The sequence below is a fragment of the Podarcis cretensis genome (assembly GCF_951804945.1).
Source record: "Podarcis cretensis genome assembly, chromosome: 9".
Classification (NCBI taxonomy): domain Eukaryota; kingdom Metazoa; phylum Chordata; class Lepidosauria; order Squamata; family Lacertidae; genus Podarcis; species Podarcis cretensis.
In genome coordinates, this window is record NC_137178.1 from 79,259,410 (window position 1) to 79,286,004 (window position 26,595).

General features: G+C 48.7%; 1 protein-coding gene across 2 annotated transcripts; it reads left to right on the forward strand.

Moving 5' to 3' along the window:
• The first annotated feature begins 2,752 nt into the window (after window positions 1–2,752).
• Window positions 2,753–21,274, forward strand: ISL2 (ISL LIM homeobox 2). 2 transcript variants are annotated; one of them, XM_079991707.1, is made up of 7 exons: window positions 2,753–2,844; window positions 3,636–3,825; window positions 5,080–5,351; window positions 10,060–10,343; window positions 14,412–14,579; window positions 20,832–20,944; window positions 21,075–21,274. In XM_079991707.1, exons 1-7 carry the CDS (start codon window positions 2,787–2,789, stop codon window positions 21,106–21,108), a joined length of 1,119 nt encoding a protein of 372 aa, XP_079847833.1. In that variant the 5' UTR covers window positions 2,753–2,786; the 3' UTR covers window positions 21,109–21,274. The 2 variants fall into 2 exon arrangements, with proteins under 2 accessions (XP_079847833.1, XP_079847834.1); XM_079991708.1 differs by having other exon boundaries at window positions 2,779–2,844; window positions 3,577–3,825.
• The last annotated feature ends 5,321 nt before the right edge of the window (window positions 21,275–26,595 follow it).

The following is a 26,595-nucleotide window of genomic DNA, read 5'->3' on the forward strand; positions in this document are numbered from 1 at the left end:
GTGGTAAATATGGTTAGAATAAGAACTTTTGCCAATACTGCAAATCACTTGTAGGTCCTGATCCAGCTTTTGTCGCCCCCTGGCCTGACTGGCTCTTGTGGGAAACTGAGAGGCCTCTGTTATGGGGCGCCAGTTTGGTGGAGAGGTTCCTGAGGGACTCGGGCCTGGGAAAGACCAGGGTTCAAATCTCCCCTCCGCAATCAAGCCCACCGGTGCCTCCCAGCCGAACCAGGGTTCCTGCGGGGATTCAGGTGAGGAGGGGGAGAACCAGATATAAGCAAAACCCTTTTGCCGATACTGCAAATCACCTAGAGATCTACCTGCAGATCCTGCTTGAGCTTTGTCTAGGGGGGTCAAGAGGTGAGCCCTGTGTCCGAACATTCAGTTCATTCATATCCGCCTTTTATCCTAAGGCTGCAACAACTTAAAAATGCAAATTGTTGCAGCAGCAGGTTCATCCCTGCTTAGTTGCGGGCCGTTTTGTTCCTCCGCTCCCCAGGCCCGGCTCCTTTGGCAGGAGGCGCCCTCGCCCGGAGCTGCTCCTCCCGGCGGATCCGCGGCTGCTTCCCGCTTGGGGCGCCGGAGCCGTCCTCCCGGCAGAGCTCCCTCTTGCATCCGAGTGAAAGGCAGGAGGGGGAAGAGCTGGCCCAGGGTCCGATCGGGGGCGTCCACACGAGCGGCGCGAAGTGGTCCCTGGGGAGGGGCGAGGGCCTCCTCTGAATACACTGAACTCGCGTGCGGGGTTGGGGAGGGCGGGCGCAAAAAAACCATAGTATATATATGCCATGTGGCCTGAATATGCACTCTGACTATTCCTAACTTTATGGATAATGGTAATATTAATTTATAATTTAAGATGTTTTGAAATCAGTAAATTATATGTGGGAGTTATGTCCTATTAAAATATAGAGTTGTCGATACCATTATGTGAAGAGGAGGGAGAAACAAACATTATTTTTTTAAAAAACGTATTTCACATCTTGATGCCTTCATATACCTGGGAGTAAGCTGCGCGGATTTCAGAGAAGCACGCACAGGCATGCATAATACCAAACAAGTGTAATCCTATCCTAACAGAACAATATAATGCTGTTCTATAAAACTATAAATACTAAATATATACTAAATAAAGTGGCTAGACCTTAAGGTTGCCTACTCCTTGAAGGAAAAGTCTACCAAGCAGTTCTGGGCAATAGTTTCGTTAGCAGGGATTGAGCTGGTGTAGATTTTATTGAAACAACTTCAGTTGATTTGAAAGTTCAAATGTTTCACTAAATTTCTGGTTTGCCTGACGAAGATTTCTGTGTAATAATAAAACCTGCACGCGCTACCAACTAAAGACGATTTCTGTCACCAAATTTACTTTGTGTACATGACCATCGGAACAGCTTCTGGCTATGCTAGAAAGTCCATTTCCCACACGCCGCATCCTCATCGTTTTTTAAAAAAGATGTGGGGAGAGAAAAAGATTTAAATATATGGAAAGGAGGTCACGGAATTAGCTCTGTTAGGAGCCTTGTTTCTATTAATTTCTGGCGCCTCGGAAACCAGGAGAGCCCAAAGGCTTCTGGTTTAAGAGAAGTGAACTGAAATCAGAAACCTTTCGTTTGAATAAAATTAGGGGTGAGTTGCATCCGGTTTAATTGTTAAAAAAATAACATCCAAAACATTCCCAAGGTTTTTATTCCTGCCATTTTTAATTAACGGATTTTAAAAAGAAACGCAGCGGTTTTTTTAAAAAATCCAAACGAAGGAAACTTCTCTTCGGAAACGTGTTTCCAAATTCAAGAAACGCTTGAAACACGTGGAGTTGCGGGTAGTTCTGTTTCTTATAAGGCTTACCGGGGGGAGAAAAAAAATAAACAAATTTTCTAGGCGGATTGTTGCGGCTTCTCCGAGTCCCGAGGCTGCAACATGACAGGAGTTTCACCATTTCCCTGGGTCAAGTAAGCAGCGGGGAGAAAGTTGTGATTTTAAAAACACAGTAAATGAACTGGGATAAAACCCCAAGAAATCTAGAAAATATGCCAGTATTTGCCTAGGGAAGGAAATGGGGAAGAGAAAATACGAAAGAAAAACAGGGACTTTTCCCCGCTTTCTAGCGCCATCCTGGGCTGGCAGATTCCCAAGCAGTCCGGGTGGCCGAGCTGCACTTGAGGGGGGGGGCTTCCTTCGGGCTAAGGATGCGAGGGGGACGCCTGCAGGAGGAACCCTCAAACCGGCGCCTGCCTGCCGGATCCCGGCTCCCAGCTGGATCTCTCCGGCTCGGCGCTGCCTGCTCCGCCGGCCAGCAGGACTCCCCGGGACTGCAGGCCGCGGGGCGGAGGGCGCGGGGGAGCCAGGCGGCCGCCCCTTCCGACGGGCGAAGGGCTGGCCGACGAGGAGCCCCTCCGGGCGGCCCATGCGAGGAGGGGCGCGGGAGGGAGGCCCTTCGGGATTCCCCGTCCCCCCTCCAGCCTCGGCGGGCCTGGGCGCCCCGGCAGCCGCTCGGCCCGGCCCGGCTCGGCGTCCCATTGTTCGGCGCGGGCCAATCCGCGCTCGCCGCCGCCGCCGTCCTCCCGGCCAATGGCCTCGGGGCGCCGGAGCAGCGGGGGAGGTCGGCGCCCCGCCCCCGGACGAGGGGGGTGGTCGGGGGCGTGCTGACGTCATGCTGCGCCGGGGCCCGGGCGAGCCGCCCTCCCCGCGCGCCGGGCTGGCGGAGTTAGTTGGGCACTGGCCGGCTGTGGGGCTCGCCAGCCCGCGCGGACCCCCCTCCGAACCCCAGCACTTCCCGCCTCGCCTTCTGCATGGTGGATCTTCTTTTCCCCTCTTCCTTCCCGGGTGCTATGGGGGATCATTCCAAAAGTAAGTGGCTCCAGCTCCTTCTCTCTCTTCGCTCGGGATCTTGGGCTGCATCGGAATGTGGTTTCTTGCGAGGGGCTTTGCTTTTGCAGACCCCTCTCGCGGAGGGCGGGGAGACGGCCAAACATAACAAATATCCGAAAAGGGTTCCATCTAGATATCTACGGCTATATAGAGATATGCATTTATAAGCATAAATTCCCCCCTCTCCTTTACGCCACCGCTTGCCTTTTCGTTCCTGGATTCTTATCAAAACCTGGCAGTTGCAGAATTTGCTGCTGGTTTATTTTTAAACGAGCATGTTTTTATTCGGGGGCTTGTCGCCCAACACTTGAACGATCCTCCAGAAAACTGTAGGGAGAATTAGCAATAGCTATAAAGATAGCAATTATGATAATACAACGAAGTCATGGAAAGATTCCCAGATTCTCTTTCTCTTTTCTTCATTTCTTCGGGGCGTATTAAATACGTGGCCGTTTGCTATTATTTTCTGCGGTGCAGTCGGAAAACAAAGTTATACGGGAAAGTCAAAGATGCAAAATTCCCCGAGTTCTTCCGTTCTTCTTTTTATGCCCCTGCTTTGCTGGGGCGGGGGCGTTGATTTATAAAAGAGGTGCCGCCGCAGCACCCAAACCGGTGCCTGATTTGGGGTTAAATTATACGGATTGATTTGGTTTGGTGTTAGACTGATTGTTTTTTTTTAAAAGAAAACTTGTTTCCCGCCCCCCTTTCCAGAAAGTCCTGATGAGAGATTCTGTCCGTTCTTAGTGTCCTTTGCTCCTTTCCACCGGCAGAGAAACCCGGGATTGCCATGTGCGTGGGCTGCGGGAGCGAAATCCACGACCAGTACATCCTGAAGGTCTCCCCGGACCTGGAGTGGCACGCGGCGTGCCTGAAATGCGCGGATTGTAGCCAGTATTTGGACGAGACCTGCACTTGTTTTGTGAGAGATGGCAAAACGTACTGTAAAAGGGATTATATCAGGTGATGCTGACCTCCTCCCCCTCTTGGAGCGGGACGCCCACCCAGCGGAAGGAAAAACACGCCTAGCAAATCCAGTTGCCCCCCCTTCCCTTTCGTTTTCTTTCCTCCTCTTCGGAGCCTTTTTTGTCACACAACCCCCTTTTATTTATTCGATTAATTGTTTGCTAATGTTTGCTTTATTTTGGCAAATTTCTTCTCCCCCTACCCTCTCTTCTCTATGTTGTTGAAATCTTGCTTGCGGGGGGGGGGGGGATTTCAGGCCACAGAGGATGGAGGGATGTCTTTTTGGTCTTTGAACTCAGGACGGCCGGAAGTCCAGAGAAAGACTCGCCTGTGGAAGCCTCATTTTTCACAATCCTCTCTTGGTGGTTTCCCACCCGACAGATGCGATAAGAGCGAGACATTTCACATAGAGTTCGGAGGGAGGGAAAGCGGGGGGTTTCATAGATTTGTAGAGTTGGAAAAGCTCCCATGGGTCCAACCCCCCCAGGTGGCTTAATTTTCTTATATTGCTCCAGCTTATCCTAAACGGTGCCGCTTATTTGTTTTTTTCATTTCCGATCTCCGCTGTGCCAAGCTTTGCCTGGGTCAGACATGCCGGCCAGACAAATTCCTGGGCACCCTAAAGCAAACCCCAAAGCCAGCTTGGCAAGAAGGACGGCTAATAACTAGTGTGCCAATGGGAAGGCGGAACGGACTCTCCGTAACTGAGTCCGAGAGAGGCCGATTCTTCTTATTTTATTATTCTTAATTTGGCACCACTCATCTGCAACTTAGGTCTCTGTCTGAAGAGACTTGAAATCTGAATCGTTATTCATCAGAGTATACCATAAGAGCTGCCGAGCTGAAGTTGCCCGTTATTAAGTTCGCGGCTTTGGCAGCCTAGGTCCCCGCCTCGAGGAGCTTACAAATCTTCAAATGCTTAAGGATGGATCCCTTTACGGAGAGCCTTAGAGTATCCCTAATAGTAGCCTGCCAAGAGGCCGCCAGGGCTGGTTCTTTCCTCCTTATTGCTGCCTGTCGTTAAATGAGCGGAGGGAAACGCCAGGTTCCTGCCCGGAGGAGGTTGCGCCGCTCACCTGAGCCTCCCTTGGCCGCCCTGGGAGCACAGAATGGGAGGGCCGGGAGGGTCCCCAGGGCCACCTAGTGCCTGCCAGGCCGCGGGGGGGGGGTTGCGGGGGGGGAGCCCGTGGTGCCCCTTCCCTCCCGCCCCCCCCGCTGACGGCTGCCCCCTCCCTCCCTCCCTCCCCGCAGGCTCTTCGGCATCAAGTGCGCCAAGTGCGCGTCGGGCTTCAGCAGCAGCGACTTGGTGATGCGCGCCCGGGACCACGTCTACCACCTGGAGTGCTTCCGTTGCTCGGTGTGCAGCCGGCAGCTCCTGCCGGGAGACGAGTTCTCGCTGCGGGACCACGAGCTGCTCTGCCGCGCAGACCACAGCCTCCTCGTCGACCGGGCCGGGTCGGCCGAGAGCCCCCCGCGCAGCCCCGGACACCTCCAAGGCGCCCGGCAGGGCCTCCAGCTCGCAGGTAGGCGGGCGCCCCGGCAGAGAACCGGGGAACTGGAGAGCTGGAAGGGACCCCCAGGGCCATCAAGTTCAACCCCCTGCAATGTAGAAGCCTCAGCTGACGCTCCTTCCTTCCTTCCGACTCCTTTCTCACTTTCCCCCTCTGTTCCTTCGTTTCTGATTCTCTTTTTTCTCTATCCACAACTCCCCCCGCCCTTCCGCACTTCACCTTCTAGCCTCCCCGCCTTCTCTTTTCCCAACCTCCGCAAGAGCCGACGGAACTCTTTCTGTCCTAGGAGTCTTTCCAAACAGCAGACCCTTTCTGGATCCACCCATGCACTCTACACACACGTGTATTGAGACTCCTTTCAGACGAACAGATGGATTAACTTTAGGAGACCGAATGCAATCACTTCTGCTGTCATCAACAGGTCAGGGGAGGCGCAAAAGTACCCCAGTAGGCGAACCAAATAGTGAAGATCCTTTGCCCCCAAGCGCTTGCAAAATGGAGTAGGACGGAGAAAATAAAAGGAGGAACAAGAACCTCCCTCTCCCGTTCCCCGCGTCTCTTGCCCTTTTCTGCTTGGGAGAGACCGCGCCAGCCAGGGAGGGGACCCCAAAACATCCCTGGGGGAAGGAGAGAATCTTGCCACCTATCCAGAGTTAGGAAGGAGTATATGTCCCAAACTTTTGATACTCTCCAGCTCTGGTCTGATGGGAGCCCCCCGTGTGTCCCCCCCCCGCACTTAATCTTGCTTTGTTCAGTTAGCCTCTTTTAAACCTACAGAGAAGACATGCGGAGGTGATGGTGAACCCACTGACCCCCCCACCCCAAAATCAATACTTTGAAGAAAGTAGATCCTGCTGACTTCTAGGGAATGTACTGTGAGTGCGACACATTTAAAGCAGTCTCCTTTAAGAACCCCGGGAACTGTAGTTCAGTGCATCCAAGCACCGCAGTTCCCAGATCATTTGCGGGCTGTGTGTGTGTGTCTGCTTTAAATGGTGGGCACACAGACTTAGGAGTGTTGGGTGAATGGATTCTGTCTGAATCCCGTTCCAGTCCAGTCTCTCCCAGTGGCAAACTTTGGTCCTAGTCCCTCGCCCCTCAGTTACACACGTGATGAACAATATAGGCAGGGAGGTCCAAAATACAGGGAGAGAGCTTCCAGATTTTGTTGAAGGCGCTGGTTCTCGTCCTGCGTTTGGACCTCGTTGGACAGCCCAGTCTCCACAGCTGGGGGCTTTTTAGGAAAACCAGATAAAATATACCCCTCCAGGCCTGGGCCCCTAGGGGGCTTCCCTTCTGAGCGACGTCTCTGTCAGCCTCGGAGTGGAGGCAAAGTAACCCTCTCTGTTTCTCTCGCACACCCACTGGGGGAACGCCTCCCTCGCCCACTCCGTGGAGAAAAGGGGGCCGCGGAAGAGAGAGCACGTGCAGCCTGCAGCAAAGTTTCTTTTCAGACCTGACCCCCCAAGCAGAGTTGATTCGAGTTGCCAGGCAGGCAAGTGCCGCTGAATGGGCAGGGGGACTTGCTTCTTCAGGAAACAGGATCGGAGTGTAAACACAGAAAGTTGTGTCTCGCACTCAATTTTAATTTATTAAATTTCAGATAACTCTATTGCTCCACGCGGGGCGGAGGACATCCCAGCTCAACAGCACGGGAATTCCTTCCTTTGTGACTGTTGAATTGGTCCTAATAAAGTTCCAGTTACAGATAGGTAGCCGTGTTGGTCTGCCATAGTCAAAACAAAATAAAAAAATTCCTTCCAGTAGCACCTTAAAGACCAACTAAGTTAGTTCTTGGTATGAGCTTTAGTGTGGTATCTGAAGAAGTGTGCATGCACACGAAAGCTCATACCAAGAACTAACTTAGTTGGTCTTTAAGGTGCTACTGGAAGGAATTTTTTTATTTTGTTTTGGTCCTAATAAAGGCACTATTACCCCACGGTTAGTTTTCGGAATTAATGTATTACATACATACGTACGCACTCTTTTAGAATATTGGGATTTTAATTGCTTTTCACACGGGCTACTTAAATTTATTGCTTTAATGTATTTTTTGCAAATTGTCCTGGGATCTTAAGTGATTAAGGGGAGGAGGCGGGGTTAGAAACAGAAGAAAATATGTTTGTTTTAACCTTCTCACCCGCAAAACATTGATGCTGTTCATGTACTCTCGATTTAATCAGAGGCCATGTATCAGGTTTGAAACAAAATTTGGGGAACAGCGCATAACCAGATTTTCGTTCATCTTTAAAACAAAAACAAAACAAAAACAAGAACAAAAATAGATTTCAAAAGTTAGACATGGGAACTCCTTTTACTATTCTTACAGCCCAAACCTCCCCGGATTTGCTTAGAACTAAAGTCCTCCGTTGACATCGAGGCTGGCTTTGCAACTGAACTGAGCAACACTCTGGTGTTTACGCAGAAGGAAATTTCACTGCTCCATCCTGAGGCTTACTCTCGAGTAAGTGAATTAAACGTTTCAGCCTCGAGTTCTCTGACGTTGGGCTCACTTACAAGGGAGCAAGTCAAATTCAATACAGTGAGGCTTACTCCCAAGTAGACATACATGCATAATAAGATTGTGCTGGCAATTCCTTAACACTGGGACAGTTCCTTCCCTCTTTCTTTCTTTCTTTCTTTCTTTCTTTCTTTTTCTTTTCTTCCTTCCTTCCTTCCTTCCTTCCTTCCTTCATCTCCAAACCACAGAAACTATATTGAGTTGTTGTAGGTTTTTTTATTAATTATTTTTATTATCATAATCATCTGTATGTGATGTACCTTCCAAAGACGCGGGTTTAGAATAATATAGCAATCTAATAAACAGATAAATAAATAAATGATTTAGTTTTGAAAGCGTTGCGGTGGGATGACGACGACGACGACGACGACTCATTGTTAATCCGTCTCTTAACATTTGCCGCAAAGCGTCTGTCTGTTGCAGCCGTTCCTCGCCCGGAGGCCGCGGCTCCCAGGGACGGAAAGTGCAGGCAATTCCGTTTGTCTCGGCTTTCCTCTCCCGCCGCCCGGTCCCCCCCCCCCGCCCCCGACATCTGTTTTGTGTGACATCTGATGCGTCTCCTTTTAACGCCGGGCTGTCATCTGAGTCATTGCTGAGCTAAATCCCCCCGCCGACCCCCTCGCACGCGCACCTTTTTAAAAGGACGTAAATATTCGAGGCCAACATTAGTTTGGGATTTGTTTAATAAAAAATAGAATAATAGTAATAATTGCAACCATCGGATTTATTGGTCTAAACTCTCTCTTTGGTGTAGCTTGATTTTTGCGCAGTCTGATCGATATTTGTGTGTGTGTGTGTGTGTGTGTGTGCGCGCGCGCGCGCGCGTGTGTGTACAGAGACAAACCTTGCGAAATTCAAGCCCAGCCTCTCCAGAGACTGTCCAGTCCCTCTCCAACCCTCGGCTTGTGCGTTTGAAATGACATCTTTAACATTATTTGGAGAACCTGCGGAGTGTGTGTGGGGGGGGGGGGAACAAGGCCGAAAGTATTATTATTATTATTATTATTATTATTATTATTAATAATGATAATAATAAGATTGCTATTACTCCTGCTACTATATTTTAATTTAAACATGTTTCTTTCAAGTTGGTCCTTTTCTGAGAAGATTCGTGGTTATTTGTTAGTCTTGGCTAATAATAATAATAATGATGATGATGATGATGATGATAATATTAATAATAATAATAATACAGGAATAGGAACTTCCTGTACAACCTGTTCTTTAATTATTATTTTGATCTTCAATGGGAAAGCTTTGCCTGATGTGCCGAGGAGGAGACGGGGCTCCGGGCGGTGGCGGGGTCGGGTTCGCCGCCCCTTGGTGCTGGGCGGAGAGGCGCCCTCCGCCGGGCGACGGGAGCCCCCTTCCAGACCTGCGGGAACCGAGTGGCAGCAGCGGGGAGACTGTGCAAACGCTGCCCAGTGCTCTCCCTGCACCTTGTGGTGCGTTTTCTTTGGGGGGGCGGCAATCCCTCCCAGAGACTTAGTTATGGGGTGTGCAATTATTGTACAACTAAATGGCAGTTTAGAAGCTGCGCGTGTTGGTATTGTTTTCTTTTGTTTCACGCCGCGTTTGCCTTTCCGGCCCCGAGTTGGGAGCCTCTTCCTAGACTGCGCCCGGGGGGGGGGGCGTAGTAAAATTCCTCTGCTGTCTCAAGGAGGAGCTGCCAGTCCTGAGGTGCCAGTCACTCCCCCCCCCCTCCGAGAAAGGGCTCAGTTTTGCGTTGTTGTTGTTGTTGCTGCTGCTGCTGTTAATTTTTGGTATCAATGTGACTTTCGCAAAGGCAGGTTCACTGACTAATGATCTGCGAAGAACTAGGAAAAACAATTACTTTATTAATCATTTAGTTATTTATAAAAATATTTGTATACCCCTGTATCATATTACAGAAGTATACAAATATTTTACAGTTTACAGGAATATAAGACCATTAAAATAAGTTAGAAACATTAGCCAGAAATAGTTTTGAACGTCTTAAAGAGCTCTCTGCGGCGGTGCATACACAATAAAATTGTAACTAAAACACATCTAAAAGCCACAAAGGGTAACCCCAGAGGGCTTCTCAGTCTGGGACATGGGGGTGGCTTGAGCCCCGGAAGGCGTCCCAACCTTTCCCCCGGGGGGGGGGGCGCAATCTTCCCTTCCGCCTCCTGATCAGTCTCTCTCTCTCTCTCCCGCCATCTTCCCTCCCCGCAGATTCCGTGCCCGGGCGCCAACCCTCCTTGCGTCCACACGTGCACAAGCAGGCGGAGAAGACGACGCGCGTGAGGACTGTGCTGAACGAGAAGCAGCTGCACACGCTGCGCACCTGCTACGCGGCCAACCCGCGGCCCGACGCGCTCATGAAGGAGCAGCTGGTGGAGATGACCGGCCTGAGCCCGCGGGTGATCCGCGTCTGGTTCCAGAACAAGCGCTGCAAAGACAAGAAGAAGTCCATCCTCATGAAGCAGCTGCAGCAGCAGCAGCACAGCGACAAAGCCGTAAGTGCCCCTTCCCTTACTCTGCGCGTCTGAATAGCCGTCGCCCTCCCTGAAATAAATGGCCGGGTCTTTTCTAGGGGGTCGGGAGAGCCCCCTCCATCTCCAGAGACCCAAGTCCCCAAGTCAAGGGAGAGAATTTCCTAGAGATTTCGGGGAGAGGATTTAAACTGGCTTCTGGACAGGCCTGATCCACCAGCACGAACCCGCGCTTTGCATCCGCGGACGGTTTGAATTGGCACAGCCTGCAGTGAACACCTATGGCTTAAGTGGCGCAGGGCTTCCCTTCCTCTCTCCAGTCGCGCTCGCTTTTGAAAGGTGCTCGCCGGCATCTGAAGATGTAGGAAGATAAATGTTGTGTATGTGACAGTTGTAGAAGCTACATCCTTATAATCTGGTCTAATCGGAGCGAAACTCAAACGTGTATTAACAGGTTTCCAATTTCATCACAGCAGGTGGGGGACCACGGACTGTTTTAAAAGGCAAACTGTTTTGTTTTGCGTTTCACATCACTAGGATCCTTCTCGCCTCCTGCTTAACACCCCTAGACACGCGCGCCCACGTGTGTTTGGCAGTGTTTTGGATTACCTTTTATGTAGATGCCAGTGGCTTGGTCTTTAAGATGCCACAAGACTCTTTCTCGTTTTTTGGTACAACAAAGTAAACAAGGCCACCTTTCTCGAAGCTGGACTAGGAGAAGGTTTCGTGACACCAGATCTCTTAATATATCCCTAATACAATGTGTCTCTAGAGCGTCCCTGGAAATGTATTCGGGTGATTTTTTTTTAAAAAAAATAATAATCGAAAGTTCTTAAAAAACCAAGTGTTTTTAGAGCAAAATCTATTGCTAAATTAGTTTAGTTCCGATTAAATAAACTTGGCGCCCCATCTTAAAAATAGAACAACAATAATGTTTTTGCTTTTAATATATAATCTATTTTTGAAGGGCGCTTCAAACCCACAAAGGGGCACATTAACAGATCCGGTGTCACGAACAGTGTAATGCTAGCCGTGTGCACTGAGAAGAAAGTCCTGTTTCGTTCCTTGGGACTTATTCCCGAGTCCCAGGTAAATCAGGTGCAATCCTAACCCCATTTTACCTGGGAGTAAGCGCCACTGAATTCGATTACACTTACTTTTGAGTAGACATGGTTGAAATTGTGTTGTTACTGGCTAAAGCAATACCTCTATGATTGGGGTTTACTTCTGAGTAGCCGGGAATAGGCTTGTGCTACTTCAATATACGAGCCAGTCTTTCTGCCCACACCTCCGCGGCAAACCACTGTAATCTTACTTGGAATATAGGGAACAATATTATTGCCTCTATTTTACAGGGCTTTTGTAGGACAGAAATATTGTGAAGGCTGCTGCTCAATGCCCAGCTATGTGGGAGCGTGTCCCCATTGAAACGTCCGAGTAAACGGGCACAGACTGGTGTTGCACAGGACTCTATAACGAAAAAGGTTACATAGTCCAAGAGTGGAGGCTCGCTCCCAGGTCTACCATTAGGATTCTCAGAAAGCTTCTCTGTGCGTAAACTACATTGAAATGAATGGGAAAGATGCAATAACTCTCAATGTGTGGAATAATTACCCGGTGGATTTTGTCATTCCATCTATACTGTTATGGGAAACCATCTAAATGCATCCATTTATTGTTAAAATGAAGTATAACAAAAACACAACCACCATTTCCCCGCTTTCCCCTTCTAGAACAATTGTCACTTTTCTGCTGTAGTGAAATTGGCGAGGAGAGGGACGAGGGAGGAAATATATGGCTGCACATTAAGTCCAGGCCCGTTGACTTCCGTGGGCTTTGCCACGTGCCTGCCCCGCTGCCCTCCAGGGCGCTTCCTTCCTTCCTTCCTTCCTTCCTTCCTTCCTTCCTTCCTTCCTTCCTTCCTTCCTTCCTTCCTTCCTTCTAAGCCGACGCGCAAACGGGTCTCCGCGAAAGGGACGAGCTGGAGAGCAGAGCCTGGCTCGCGCAGGGTCAGGGCGAAAGAGTTCGCAACCTTGTGCACTTCGCTTTCGTTTTCGCGGGAGACGGTTATCGGCATAGCAGGGAACACTTTGCTCCTGGAATGTTATCACTCATATTGTTTTTATTATTGATTAATTAATAATTACCCCGGTGGCATTAAATATTGCATTTTCCCCTGGTGGTTCACCCCCAGCCCCAAAATATTTTTAATCGGCTTCAAAACCACGTTCATGGGCGTTGTAGAAAATGACAGCAGGAAGCTCCAGCCTTGAGGGGAGGCCCTTTCTTAGGGATTTTGTCCGGAGAGAACCCTCTTTTGATTGGGTTTCATGCAAAACTTCCAGGCAAGCTCAAGCAAATTAAAAAGAAGCTCCCCCCCCCCAGAGCAATTGTTAGTGCCACCAGCCATATAATTCCAATTAAGGCTCTGCAGCAGATATACCAGCAGATAATGTCATCATAAATGAATCCTATTACTTTTAATAGATTAAATTAAGATATTAAAATTATGTTTGAAAAATGAATCAAAATTTAGCCCCCACCTCTTTTGTTTGCCTTTTAAACTCTTTAGAAAACTACTATATGTGATTTAGGCAGTGTGGCGTAGTGGTTAGGACTAGCACTGGGAGAGCAGGGTTCAATTCCCCTGCTTGGTCGTGAATCTCACTGGGTGGACTTGGGGCTCAATCGCTGCCTCTCAGCCCAGCCTACCTTGCAGGGTTGGTTTGGGGCATTAATGAGGAGGGGCAGAACCGTGTGACCACCTTAAGCTTCTTGGAGCAAAAAGTGGGGTAGAAATGCCAGTGAATAAACAAACTTTTTGCTCTTCCCTATAAATAACTGTGAAGCATATTTGATCTGGGTAAGGGGTTTGAGGTGGGGGAGGCGAAAGCCTTGAGAGGAGTGGGATCAGGAAGGCAGGCAGGAGACGTATCTTGACCATCAGAGGTGGAAGTGTTGCTTAATTTCTCTAGAAACCAAATCATCTAATGTTCATTCCATTATTGCCACAGATCAAACTGAGAGGGGGAAGAGCACTTGTTCTCCTTGTGGCAAGTGGAAAAACCAACTGCTGCCCTTCTGGAAAAATATGTTATTGTTGGTGAAGGCAGTTTGGTTATTAGAAAGGATTTGGATTGGGGCAGGAGGAGAATAAAGGGAAACTTTCTTTCACTCTCCTCCCTCCTTACTGCCAGATTTTGTAGGCTAATCCAGCATTAATTAATGATTAATTGCTGATTAGCCCCTCCCCCATTTGGGTTCTTCCACTTCTTTCTGTTGTCCATTCTTCCCTGATATGGAGCACTTTGTAAGAGAATTCTCTTCCCCCTAACCCAGGCTTCCTCAACCTTGGCCCTCCAGATGTTTTTGGCCTACAACTCCTATGATCCCTAGCTAGCAGGACCAGTGGTCAGGGATGATGGGAATTGTAGTCTCCAAACATCTGGAGGACCGAGGTACATCCCTTTTGCCATCATAAGCAGCTGCAATTTGGGGTTTTCCAAAATACACCAGCCTTCCAACTGAGTATCAGTGGGGTGGGGTGGGGGTGGGGCTTTGAGGTGGGCTCAGTCCAAGGCTTTGCAAAATACCAAGTAATATGAAACAGGAGATTGTCCCTGAACATGTCAAGAATTCTTGCTACTGAGCTGCCAGAGTCAGCCCCTTTACACTCAGCATCTGTAGGCATGGCTTATCACAAGGGTGAGCAAAAAGTAGATCGGGATCTACTGACAAGATCCCTGAGGTGACTTGCAATGGATCTGAAAGAGTTTCTGACAACACATATGCAGATACCCTGGCCTTTCTGTGGGTGTTTTTGGGGGTGGGAAGAGACCTCCATAAATTGCTTTGTCACTACATATGATTCTTAGGAATTGTTTTGCTTCATTGTAAAGTCTTGTGACTATATAATTTTTTAGAAGAACCAGGGGTGATTTGCTATTGTTGATCTGTAGCGCATGGCTGGATGTGACATTGGGACATGATGATGCATCCAAGTCTGTCACTGCTGCCAGATTCTTCCTCTGGGAACAGGTGGGTAGGGCTGAGTCTTTGCTGACTGTTCCTTTCTTTTCACTCCTCCACAAGAGCCTTCAGGGCCTGACTGGGACTCCACTGGTGGCCGGCAGCCCAATCCGCCATGACAGCGCTGTGCAGGGCAATGCAGTGGAGGTGCAAACCTATCAGCCCCCCTGGAAAGCACTCAGTGACTTCGCCTTGCAGAGTGACTTGGACCAGCCAGCCTTCCAGCAACTGGTAAGGGACCGGGAGAGGTGGGAATACACAGCCAAGAGGACCAGGTCTTCCTTTGAACCAGCTTGGGAGCAGAGTGGGGAAGGCGCACCTTCGTGGCCTTTGCGGCTCAAGCCTAAGAAAAGCCCCGCCACCCACTCCCAGACTGCATGTGAGCAGCTGATTCCTCCTTAAAGGCTGTGCCCTCTACCACACCTGGGGACAGTCAGGTTGCTTTGGGGCCACAGGGAAGGCCATGCGGGGCACACAGCTCTGTGCTGCAGCTCTCTGCACGCAGACGGGGCATCTTCCACCAGCCAGCTGCCTCGCTCTGCCTCGTGGCTCCGCTGGCCCTCCTCGTTCCCTTGACACCCAGCTCACCTCCCCGTCTGGGACGCATCTCCTAAGCAAGTCTGCTTCAACCCAAATTCTCCTCGGTGTTGACTCAGACTTTTGGGGATCAAAAGGAGGTTGGGAGGACGGTGGTTGACAGCCACAACACAAGAACCATCCGTGCTCTGTACTGTGGATTAAGCACTCTCGAACAATCACTACATTCTGTGTAGGATGAGGATCACTGTGGACATAAGTGGGAAGATGGAGAGGGCAGGAGTTGAGACCCCTTTAGCACTTTTTCCTGCTTTTGTGTGACAGGGAAAGAGCTCTTCAAATTGTGCTTCGTGGTGTGTTAAGTGATCTTGAGTGCAATCTCATCTGTGCTGGTGTGTTTGAAGTATGTGCTGCTTAATATAAATTCAAACTGGCCCTCTGGATGTATATACGTATGTGAACAGGTACCTAAGTTTGGGTTCCCATTGCAACATCAGAGGATCCTTTAATGATTTGTTGGAGTACTTGCACCATTAGTTAAAGCGGAGTTAGGATGAAGTTGCATCAAGAACCGCCCCAATGCAGCATCACCAAATGTGATCCTATGTTGGCATCATGAGCAGATGTTAGGATTGTGGTGTAAGATGCACTTACCTGTACATTTGGGGCAGAGTCTTCAGGCAATGGTAGATGCCTAGACAAAATGGGGAAGGGGCACAGCCCAGCAGTAGGGCATGCAGAAGGTCCCAGGTTCAATCACCAGTATCTCCAGGTAGAGCTGGGAGACACCCTACCTGCAACCCTGGGCTGCTGCTGCCAGTCAGTGTAAACAATATTGAACTAGGTGGACCAGCGGTATGAAGAAGGCAGCTTACTGTGCTCACAGAACGGTGTGATAAAGAAGTTGCTGGGATGTATTTGAAAGAAAGGCCTTATCCCCTACCTGAATACACCAGAATAAGGTCATGTTAATGCTTGAGGAAGAGGGATAATTTTGGAGGGAGAGAGATGTAAATACAAAATGTCAACTCCGTGTTGGACTGAGGCTGCAGTTTTGTCAAATACTTAGCACAGGCACACTGAAAACGTAAAGGTTAGTTCACTTCAACTTGCCTGTTGAGCAGGCATAGGCAAACTGGGCCCTCCAGATGTTTTGGGACTACAGTGCCCATCATCCCTGACCACTGGTCCGGTTAGCTAGGGATGATGGGAGTTGTGGTCCCAAAACATCTGGAGGGCCGAGTTTGCCTATGCCTGCTGTTGAGCATGCAGCGGCTTAACACCTTTCTAAACTATGCCTATTGCTGGTGAGCTCAGGATCCCGGGTTCAGTCCTGGTATTTCCAGGTAGGGGTGGGAAGGATCTTTGCCTGAAGAGCCTCTGCCTGTCAGTGCAGGCGGTACTGTGCTGGAGGGACCAGTGTTCTGATTTGGTATATATCAGCTTGCTATGAGTGAATTGGCCTCAGTTCATCAGCTGTGATGTTTTGCTGCAATGCCAAAACTGCACCACTGGATTCCAGTTTCTGTTGTTAGGTGTGCCAGGCTAATGGAAATGAACAGGCTTAAAATAGAGTTGTCCTCCTGCTGGATCACAGCTCAGAACTGCTGATGGGAAGCCCGTGAAACTGTATCGTTAATTACAAAGGAATACTGAGGAATGTGTGCCCATCGAAGGGTTCTCCCCCTCCTAATGCATTCTTTCCTGTATCTTGATTATGCTTTAGAGGATAATCAAAAATGAATCTGGTGCAATATTTAGTTAAGATAATGGAGAATTGAGATGGGTGAGCTGCCTGCATAATTAAATGGTCATTTGCTAGAAACAGAAGTGCCACTAAATGAAATATGGGTCCTATACATCAGTTTATGAAATATGGAGCCCGGCTCTGCATAGCTGCCACTGGAGCTTTGCCTAGACAGAGAGGAGTGTGCCGGACGTCTGTCAAATTCCTTACAGAACAGTTTCCTCTTTGCAGGAGAAAGGCTCAAGGGGCTCTGCAACTGGAGACCGTGAGGGAAAGCATTATGTGCCACTTTAACAATCATGGCTTCTTCCCCAGAACTGGGGAACTGCAGTTTCTTAAGGGTGCAGAGAGTTGATAGAAGCCTCCCCTGTTCCCTAGAGCTACAATTCCAGAGTTCATTGGGAAGAGGGATCAGCTGTTAAACCACTCTGGGAATTGTAGCTCTGTGGGGGAATAGGGATGATGTTGGGACAAAGGTGAAGGCCTCCCCTTCTACCCTCACCCCCCCTTCTGGTTTCCCAAGAGCCTTATGGAGGGAAAACCTGCTAGAGGAAGGAAGGGAAAGTGTTTTGTGCAGCCCCAGGGCCACATTTCCTTCTGGGTGCCATAAGCCAGTGCCAGGCAATGCAGGAGGGAAATGTGGCTGGGAAAAGGAGTATAAAATTTGCCTTTGCAGAGGGTCCAGTTGCTATACATTCACACACCCCTCTCTACCTCCCCCCCGCAAGTGGCAGGATCACGCTACAGTCAGGCAAGAGCACTTGACGAGTGTGCAGAGCAGGGCTGGGGTGCAAGGAATGTGGCCTGGGAACGGTCTTGAGGGCCAAATAGAGATGTTTGGGGGGCCACATTGGGCCCCAGGCCAGAGGTTCCCTCCTCTTGTGATACAGTATGGCAAGTTACCTGAATGGGTTGGAGAACACCCCAGACATCTAAATCAGTGGTACTGCTTGATAAATCTAGCCTGTTCAGACTGAATCTATGTTGTTGGAAAAGAGAAGGGTGGGAGGGAAAGGCTTTGCGGATAGAGATCCTCCATTGCTCTGCAAGCCTTCCACAAAACCACCTGAACAGAGCTCACAGACTACCAGCAACCCACAGACCAAAGTTTGTGAACTTCTGGTGTGTTTAAGGAACTGTGCTTGAATTAATCAGTTCAAATAATTTCAAGCAGTGCCCTTTAATTGCACCCATTATTTAGGTCCATTATTCATGGGTTTGGTGAGTGAGTGTGATCTGGCCACATCTGATGAAGCTCAGATGATGAGCCCCCTACTTTCTCCCCATAATTTGAGTCCTTTTAGGAAATATATAATGGCACACCTCACATTTGAATAATGAAGCATTTGGGATCCTGACAGTTTGGGAGAAGGTTCTATCACTCATAATATTCCTTTGGGAGTCCTCCGGCACGTGAGGAGGATGTGCTCATGTTCAGTTCCTTTTCATTCCACTTTTCATACCAAGTGCGTGTAGGGATGTGAATAGACATGTATAGATTTATGAGAGATTATCCTTCCTTGCTTCCTCGCGTTTGTAAGTTCAGCAGAGTGCATCCCTTTGTAGCTTAAAAGTGAAGCTTAGATAGGTTAGTTTTAGCCTTTTAGTTTCAGTAACCCAGGATGCCTTAAGGCAGACTGGATTCTCCTGGTATTTCCCCCTTAAAACAATAATCATACAAACATTCTTGTAAAAGGTAAAAATAACATTTACTCATTCCACATTTCTGTTGCAGAATGACAGATACAGCAGCTTTGTTCAGACAGGCTTAAAATGGTAATTCAGTTAGATAGACATGCTTAAGTCTAGCTTAAGTCTAGCATGTCTGAGCAATGGAGCTCAGATATGCAGGTTGTTCCGTCAGGGCACAGAGGGAGTGTCTGTCTCAGAGTTCTGTCTAGCAAACTTACAGGAAAACTCTGTGAGCTTCAGCTCTGATCATGTGTCTGTCTAGCAAACATGCTTTGTTGGTTTGACTGCCTTGTAAATATCCCACAGTGAGCTGCAAGAGTGCTTCAGGGAAGTGCGAAGAAGGGACTCTGGCAGGGTCCCAAAGATGGGCAAGCCCTAACCAGGCTTCGGGGACCCTGCCAGAGCCGTATGCCTCCTTCCCAAAGCCTAGTGCCTCCTCACCTGGCCAGCTTTGGGAAGGCAGCATAAGGGCTGGGGTAGCGGCATCAAATGTTGCTGAGTGCTGCCCCAAAACACTTTTTGATATAATTCAAATCCACTATATCTTTTAAGCAGCTTCTCATTCTGCCTTCAGCTGTGTTTCAGTTTGCCTTGGCAACAAGGAAAGGGTTGGCAATAGTAACTGATATCTGTTTTTGGGATGAGCTTTTGGGGGTTGGGGACCGTAGCATCTGCTTTGCATGCAGAAGGATATTAAAAAGGATCAGGCAGCACACTTTGGGAAAGGCTTTCTCTGCCTGAAACCTTGGAGAGTTGTTGTCAGAAGGAGTAAGCAATTCCAGTCCAGAGGGACAAATGGTCTCACCTGCTAGGAGACAGCCTCCTGTGAGTTAAGTTTTAAAAACTAAAGAACTGGGGCAAATAAATTCCTGTATCTTTTTATCAATAAATATTCTCTGGGTGGCTTAAAATCATTTTAAAATAAAAATTAAAGTGAAAGAGCAACAGAGACAGCATAGAGCAGATTACAATCTGATTTAAACCACCAAAGTCCCTGCATGAATAAAGACATGTTCACCATCACCTGGTGTTACAAAGACCATAGAAAAGGTGTTGGCTGAGCCTCTTTGGGAAGTCTGTGTGGGATGAGTTTTAATTCAATTAAATTGCAGTTATCCCTCCAGGCACCTGCATGTGGGGGTTAAACAGAGTTTTAAAATCCCATCCTTGGAAGCAAAATAAAAAGCATAGGAGCTGTAAAATCTTGTTTAGAGCAAGCCCTGCTACAAAGTAAGTTGGCTTCCCCATTCTTACCCCACTTAACAAAATATCAGGCAGCAACTTACTTTATTGGTTCACAGCAGTGGAAGCAGCAAAAACTATGCAGGCAAAATACTTACAGTAAACCCAGCTCCAGCGAGGGGAAGCATGTCTGCATCTGATGGGCGGGAGGGACAGGAGATGCTCTGTTCTTTCCTCTCCAGGAGAGCAGGGCAAATGGCGCCACACAGAGCCCTCTCTGCTAACTGCGTTTCTATGGGCCGTGTATCTGCCTCAGCAATCCAGCTCTGTGATATTAGCGCCTTCTCATCCTAACTAGCAAGAATATGCTTTTGTTAGAACAAAAAAAAATTCCTTCCAGTAGCACCTTAAAGACCAACTAAGTTAGTTCTTGGTATGAGCTTTCGTGTGCATGCACACTTCTTCAGATACACTGAAACAGAAGTTTCCAGACCCTTCTATATAGTGAGAAGGTGGGGAGGGGTATTACTCAGAAGGGTGGTGGGAATGGGTGATTGGCAGATAGCTGTGATGAGCCTGTTGACGACTCTTAACGACTGCAATAGGTCTTACAGGAAAAAGCAAGGGGTGAGAAGGTGAAAAATGGCTTTGTCATGTATAATGAGATAAGAATCCAAGGTCTTTGTTCAGACCAGGACTCTCCATGGTTTTAAGTTTGGTGATATCACCAAACTTAAAACCATGGAGAGTCCTGGTCTGAACAAAGACCTTGGATTCTTATCTCATTATACATGACAAAGCCATTTTTCACCTTCTCACCCCTTGCTTTTTCCTGTAAGACCTATTGCAGTCGTTAAGAGTCGTCAACAGGCTCATCACAGCTATCTGCCAATCACCCATTCCCACCACCCTTCTGAGTAATACCCCTCCCCACCTTCTCACTATATAGAAGGGTCTGGAAACTTCTGTTTCAGTGTATCTGAAGAAGTGTGCATGCACACGAAAGCTCATACCAAGAACTAACTTAGTTGGTCTTTAAGGTGCTACTGGAAGGAATTTTTTTTTGTTTTGACTATGGCAGACCAACACGGCTACCTATCTGTAACTATGCTTTTGTTAGGTTTGGCAGCTCATCTCCCACAGTCTGTTCTATAGCTCAGGTCACCCCCCTTTGCACCTGCCCAGTGGCATGTGTCCCCCCAGAAGGTTGCCTAGAAGGCAGTGCGGCCCCCGGCTGAAAAACGGTTCCCCGCTCACTCCTGCTGCAAGATTGGCATCACTTGACTAATTCCCAACCTTGTCGCCCTCTCTCTCCGCCCCTGCAGGTCTCCTTCTCAGAGTCTGGCTCCTTGGGCAACTCATCTGGCAGTGACGTGACCTCCTTGTCCTCTCAGCTCCCCGATACCCCCAACAGCATGGTCCCCAGCCCGGTGGAAACGTGAGAAGAGCCTCCTTTTAGCACCCCCACCTCCCCATGGACTTTCGCATGCTCCTGATCCCTGCATGAGATCTCCTGAGCTCCGAGCAAACTCAACTCTTTAAATTATTATCTTTTATTTAAAACCCAGCTCCCCGATCTTTCCTAAACCGTCATGGCTGTAAGCGGCACCCGCCTCTGGACTGCACCGCCCTCTCCAGCACACCGGGGGGAGCAGAGCAAGACTCCCAAGGGATTCCGTGCCCCCACCCTCCGTGAATACCTCTGGATTGTACTAGGATGACTTTCCTGACTCATGTAATGGTAGCTTTAGAGTACGTTGTCTTTTTTTTTTTAAAACAAACAAACAAAACACACTTCATTGGGAAGAAGCAAACCTGATCGTCTTGGAATTGCCGGTGCCATTTGCCACACTATGCCAGGAGCCTGGACAAATCTTGAACTCCCTTATATTTGTTTGCTGGCCCTGGAAGGGGGGATCTGTCTGTCTGTCTGTCTGTCTGTCTGTCTTTGTCTCTCTCTCTCTCTCTCTCTCTCTTTTTCCCTCCCCCCCTCCAAGCCTGCATGATTGCTGGAAAACTATCTGCAAGACTTAAAGTATCCCCCCCCCCACTACTCTTGCCAATGTTAAATTATCTTCTGGGTGGAGGTGAGGTTTGTTAGGCCATTGCAGACCAAAGTAAGTTATTGTTATTATTATTTATTGTTACGGCAGAAGATAAAATGGTTGGGATTGATATTTTGACCTTAATAATAAAAACGAACAAATACCTGATGAGAAAGTGCTGCAAGTCTGTGTGAATCACTGCCACACAGGATCAGAAGGCTGGGATTAAGGATCACCACTGCCGTCAAATATGGAGGCCACATGAACATTCCCTGTGTGTGTTTGTGTGGAATGAAGACATCTTAACACGGAAGGGTTTCCCCAGGTCAGACAGACTGGAACTATATGAAACCTGCTTCTCCTTCAGCCACACATCAGACTGGAAGCTTGTATAGGAGCTAGAGGCTCCACTGCCTTCCTGGCCCTGATCTGGGCAGGTGTGTCCATGCGTCTTCCCTCTCCTCCTCACTTCCCTGTGGAAGGCGAGGAGGCTCCAAGATCCAGTGGTGTCAGAGGCTCCTGTGACAAGAGAGGAGCAGAGTGAGGGTGCTGGTGGAATTAGTGCAGAGACATGGACCCTCAGGCTCAGGGGCCAGATGTGGCCCACCTAGGCGCTCTATGTAGCCCTCAGGACTTTCCTGCTCCCCAGCCACACTCCCTTCTGAACCTCCTTTGCCCTTCCTTGAACGTTTTTGTCTGGCTGGACTGTGTCCTTGATCGTGCCTCTTGTTTGGATGAAACGGGTAATGGAGAGGGGGGGGTGCAGGAATCAACTCACTGTGCAAAGGCAAATTTTGAATTCCTTGCTCCATGCATGTTTGGCTCTGGCCCCATGTGCTGCTGACATGTGGTCCCTAGAAGCTTGCCAGAAGGGAATGTGGTGCTTGGGTTGAAAAAGGGTCCCCAGCCCTGAACTACTCAGCAGTTTTCACAAATTGGTTCATGCTTTGAAGTGCCTCTGAGAAAGCCTAGTGCCAATTTTTGCAATGTGATGTGCTCAGAACCTGTCTTTTCCAGGGCTGGCATCTGCACAAGCTGAAGTCTACCCACTCAGGATTTCAGTGGCACTTTCTGAATTGACGTTGTCAGAGCTGCCTCTAGGTCCCAGCTCACAGAGGACCAACGCCAGGCTGTCGTTATGTACAAAAGTCTTTATTGAGGTTTAGTTTCCATTTCAAAGCCGCAGCGCGCAGCTCTACGTCTTAAAGCCTAGACCGGCGAAGTCCCGTCTGAGTCTCCGCCCCTTCCACACCAGTTTAAGACTCTCGCTTTGCTCCACCTCTTCCTAAGTTCCTTTCTCCTCTGGGCCCTCCTGCCCGCTAGGGTTTCATCCTTTCTGGACTCCTCTGACGCTGACCCCCCTGATTCTTCCCCCTCCTTCCGGCGGGCTTTAGGACCTGGTTCCCTATCCGGGCTACCTTCTGTGCCGCTCGCCTGTACCTTTGAACTTGGCGCGCGCGCCCAGCCTGCAACTTTCCTCTTGACCGTTAACTCGCTCTCCGATGAAGGCGTGGTCAACCCTGACTCATCTTCTCTCGCTGGTGGTGCATATGTGGGCTCTGACACCTGGGACTCCTCCCCCCCACTACGCTCTGGTGGGGAAGCTGGTCCTGATTTCCAACTGCTGCTCTGGGAGTCCCCGCTGGCCCCTTGCTTCTGGGGTGTCCCCCTTGGGTCCCCCCTTGCCCTGGCCATCGGCGCCCCCTTCTGTGAATCTTCCGATTCGCTGGAGAGGCTCATGGAATCTCTCGGGCTGCTGTCATCTTCTCCTACGCTGCCCTCGGATTGCTCCCCCTCGCTCTCCATCTCCTCCCCTCCCTGCGCTCCCTCTGAGTCCCTGACAGACGTATATGCACTTCGTGGTGGGAAGCTGCTCTTTGGATGTTTTCCTCTGTCTCTAAGCAGTGAAAGATTCTGGAGTTCTAGGCACTTACCCAGGGTTTGGTTTCCTTGGAATGAAGGTCAGCAGAGGCTGTGGTCTTTATTTACACATATATGCCACCTCAGTGTGGGATGGAGGGACTCACTGCACCACCACTCCATGGAGATGTTGCTTCTCCATGAGTTACAGCTTTGGCTCCAGCACATTCAGGTCTCCGTGTCTCCAGCTTCCCGCCTGCTTCCCGCCTAGCTCCTACCTGGCAGCTAGGTGAGGGTGGTGGTGGAAGGAACCATCACTTAGTTGCAGCTATTGCAACTTGGCGGCTCCTTTTGGGATGCTGATGAGGACATTTAAGTGTTCGGCTAAGGTCATTGGCCTACAAATAAATTATCTGACTAGTTCCACTTCTATTAGATTCCAGCCCTCACTGGGTGCAGGACCCCAAGAACTGGAAAGGGCTCAAGGCATCATCTCTGTCACAGCACCAGTGCAAGGAAGCCTAAAGTCACCCCTGAAGCACTTAGAGCAGATCACTTGACACATCCACAGTTCTGTGAGGAGACTAAGGCTTCCTTATTAACAACCTCACAAAAGCCAGCAATCAGAATAGTTCTTTGGAGGAAGTCATGACAGACCAGATAGCTTAAAATTGTATTCTGTATAGCAAATGGAGAGTTTTTCATTTTAGTTTACAAAAATTTATAGGCCATTTGGTTGTAACAAAATGGGTTTATAATGGTCTTGTAGGAAGACCAGAAGCTGCCAGATTTGGAGTCCGACTTTTGGCCCATCTCTCTCCTCCCGGTCTAGGGGTCTGGCAGTGGCTCTCCAAGGCTTCAGCAAGGAGCTTTTCCCAGCCCTATTGAAAGGGTGTTGGTAGAGGCTGTAAGTCTATGGGGCGGATTTATTACATTGCAAATATCCTGCTTTTCTTTCATGGAGCTCAGGTGGATGCGAACAATCCTGTGGAGAAGGTTAGGCTGAGAGGGAGTGAGAGAGAGAGGCTGGACCAAGGTCTTTGCAGGAAAGTGCATTACATTTGCCTTCTGCTCAAGCTTGTCGGTTAGCTTCCTTTTGGTCAGTCATTCCATTTCCATTCCCACTTCCACCCTTTTCTGCCACTTGGAGGAGGACAGAAAGAGCACCAAGAAAGATAGTGAAGCAAAGGCAGAGGAGAGAGAGAGTGTGTATCTGTTCAATGACCGTTATTTGAAATGCAATTATTTCTTTTCTTGCTATGTAGTCTTTATTGGAGGGGTTGCAACCCTTCTTATTACTCATTAAAAGCCTCCTCTGTCCTACAGTGGAGAAAAATACTGTTGGTCAGTAGCAGAGGCCTGACCTCCTGCGTTGCAGCAAACCTGGAACCAGCTTGCTTGGTGACTGAAACCACTGAGCCATCAGTGTGATCCTCCAAACATTTAGAAACAAAATATCATTCATCTTTCACACTTGCAAGAAATGCCAAAGTCAAACCAGTCTCAGAGTCGTTTAAACCAATTGCACTTTCCCCCTTCCTATGCCATTAAATATTATTATTATTATTATTATTATTATTATTATTATTATTATTATAAAACGAAGATCATGGCCACTGGGCCCATCACCTCCTGGCAAATAGAAGGGGAAGAAATGGAGGCAGTGAGAGATTTTACTTTCTTGGGCTCCATGATCACTGCAGATGGTGACAGCAGCCACGAAATTAAAAGATGCCTGCTCCTTGGGAGAAAGGCGATGGCAAACCTAGACAGCATCTTAAAAAGCAGAGACATCACCTTACCAACAAAGGTCCGCATAGTTAAAGCTATGGTTTTCCCGGTAGTGATGTATGGAAGTGAGAGCTGGACCATAAAGAAGGCTGATCGCCGAAGAATTGATGCTTTTGAATTATGATGCTAGAGGAGACTCCTGAGAGTCCCATGGACTGAAAGAAGATCCAACCTCTCCATTCTTAAGGAAATCAGCCCTGAGTGCTCACTGGAAGGACAGATCCTGAAGCTGAGACTCCAATACTTTGGCCACCTCATGAGAAGAGAAGACTCCCTGGAAAAGACCCTGATGTTGGGAAACATGGATGGCACAAGGAGAAGGGGACGACAGAGGACGAGATGGTGGGACAGTGTTCTCGAAGCTACCAGCATGAGTTTGACCAAACTGCGGGAGGCAGTGGAAGACAGGAGTGCCCGACTAAACCACAACTATTTATTTATTTATTTATTTATTTATTTACTAGCAGAATTGCTTGATTTTGGGGGATGGGATACAAAACTGAGGACAGCTGACATGCTGCTTCATTCAAAAAGTATCTGTTTAAATAAAATAAAGTTTTTTGTTTGTTTTCTTTTTAAAATATAATATCCATTCTCCCCCTCCCTATTCCCCAGGCCAGCCTTATTCAACCTTCTACTCTCTAGACATTTTAGACTACAATACCCATAGAGCCATTGTGGTGTAGCAGTTAGTGTGCTGGACTAGGACCTGGATGAGACCAGGGTTCGAATTCCCTGCTCAGCAATAAATCTCATCTTGGGGGCTAGTCCCTGCCTCTCAGCCTAACCTACCTCACAGGATTGTTGTGTGGATTAAATGGGGAAGAGAACTATGGACTGTACCTTGAGCTCCTTGGTGGGAAGGGGGGGGGGAGTTTAAATGAAATGAAATGAAATGAAATGAAATGAAATGAAATGAAATAAAATAAAATAAAATAAAATAAAATAAAATAAAATAAAATAAAATAAAATAAAATAAAATAAAATAAAATAGGCCATGGACAGTACAGCCAATAGCTGTTGCTTGACTTCTCATCCATGGGTGAGAAATTAGTCTCACTAAGCTCAATGGAATTTACACCCTAGCTAGTATGTTTGGGGTTGCGCTATTCACTTGTGGCAACATGTGCAACTGAGAGCCTTCTGACCTTCAACTGTGTGCATGGGATGTGCATGAGGGCCGTGCTGGTATTCACCAGGTTCATGGCCATTGGCCTTTTGCCTTCGCTGCCCCCATTTCACAGAGGGCCCACTGTGGGACCCCCCAATACGTCTGCTGCTCAATAAGCCAGCTGCCCCCCGTCCTGTCCCGTTACAGCGGCCGGACTGCACTGCTGGCCAGCCCGGCACAAGCGCACTCAGGGAGGCCACCCCAAGAGGGTCAAGACGGGGG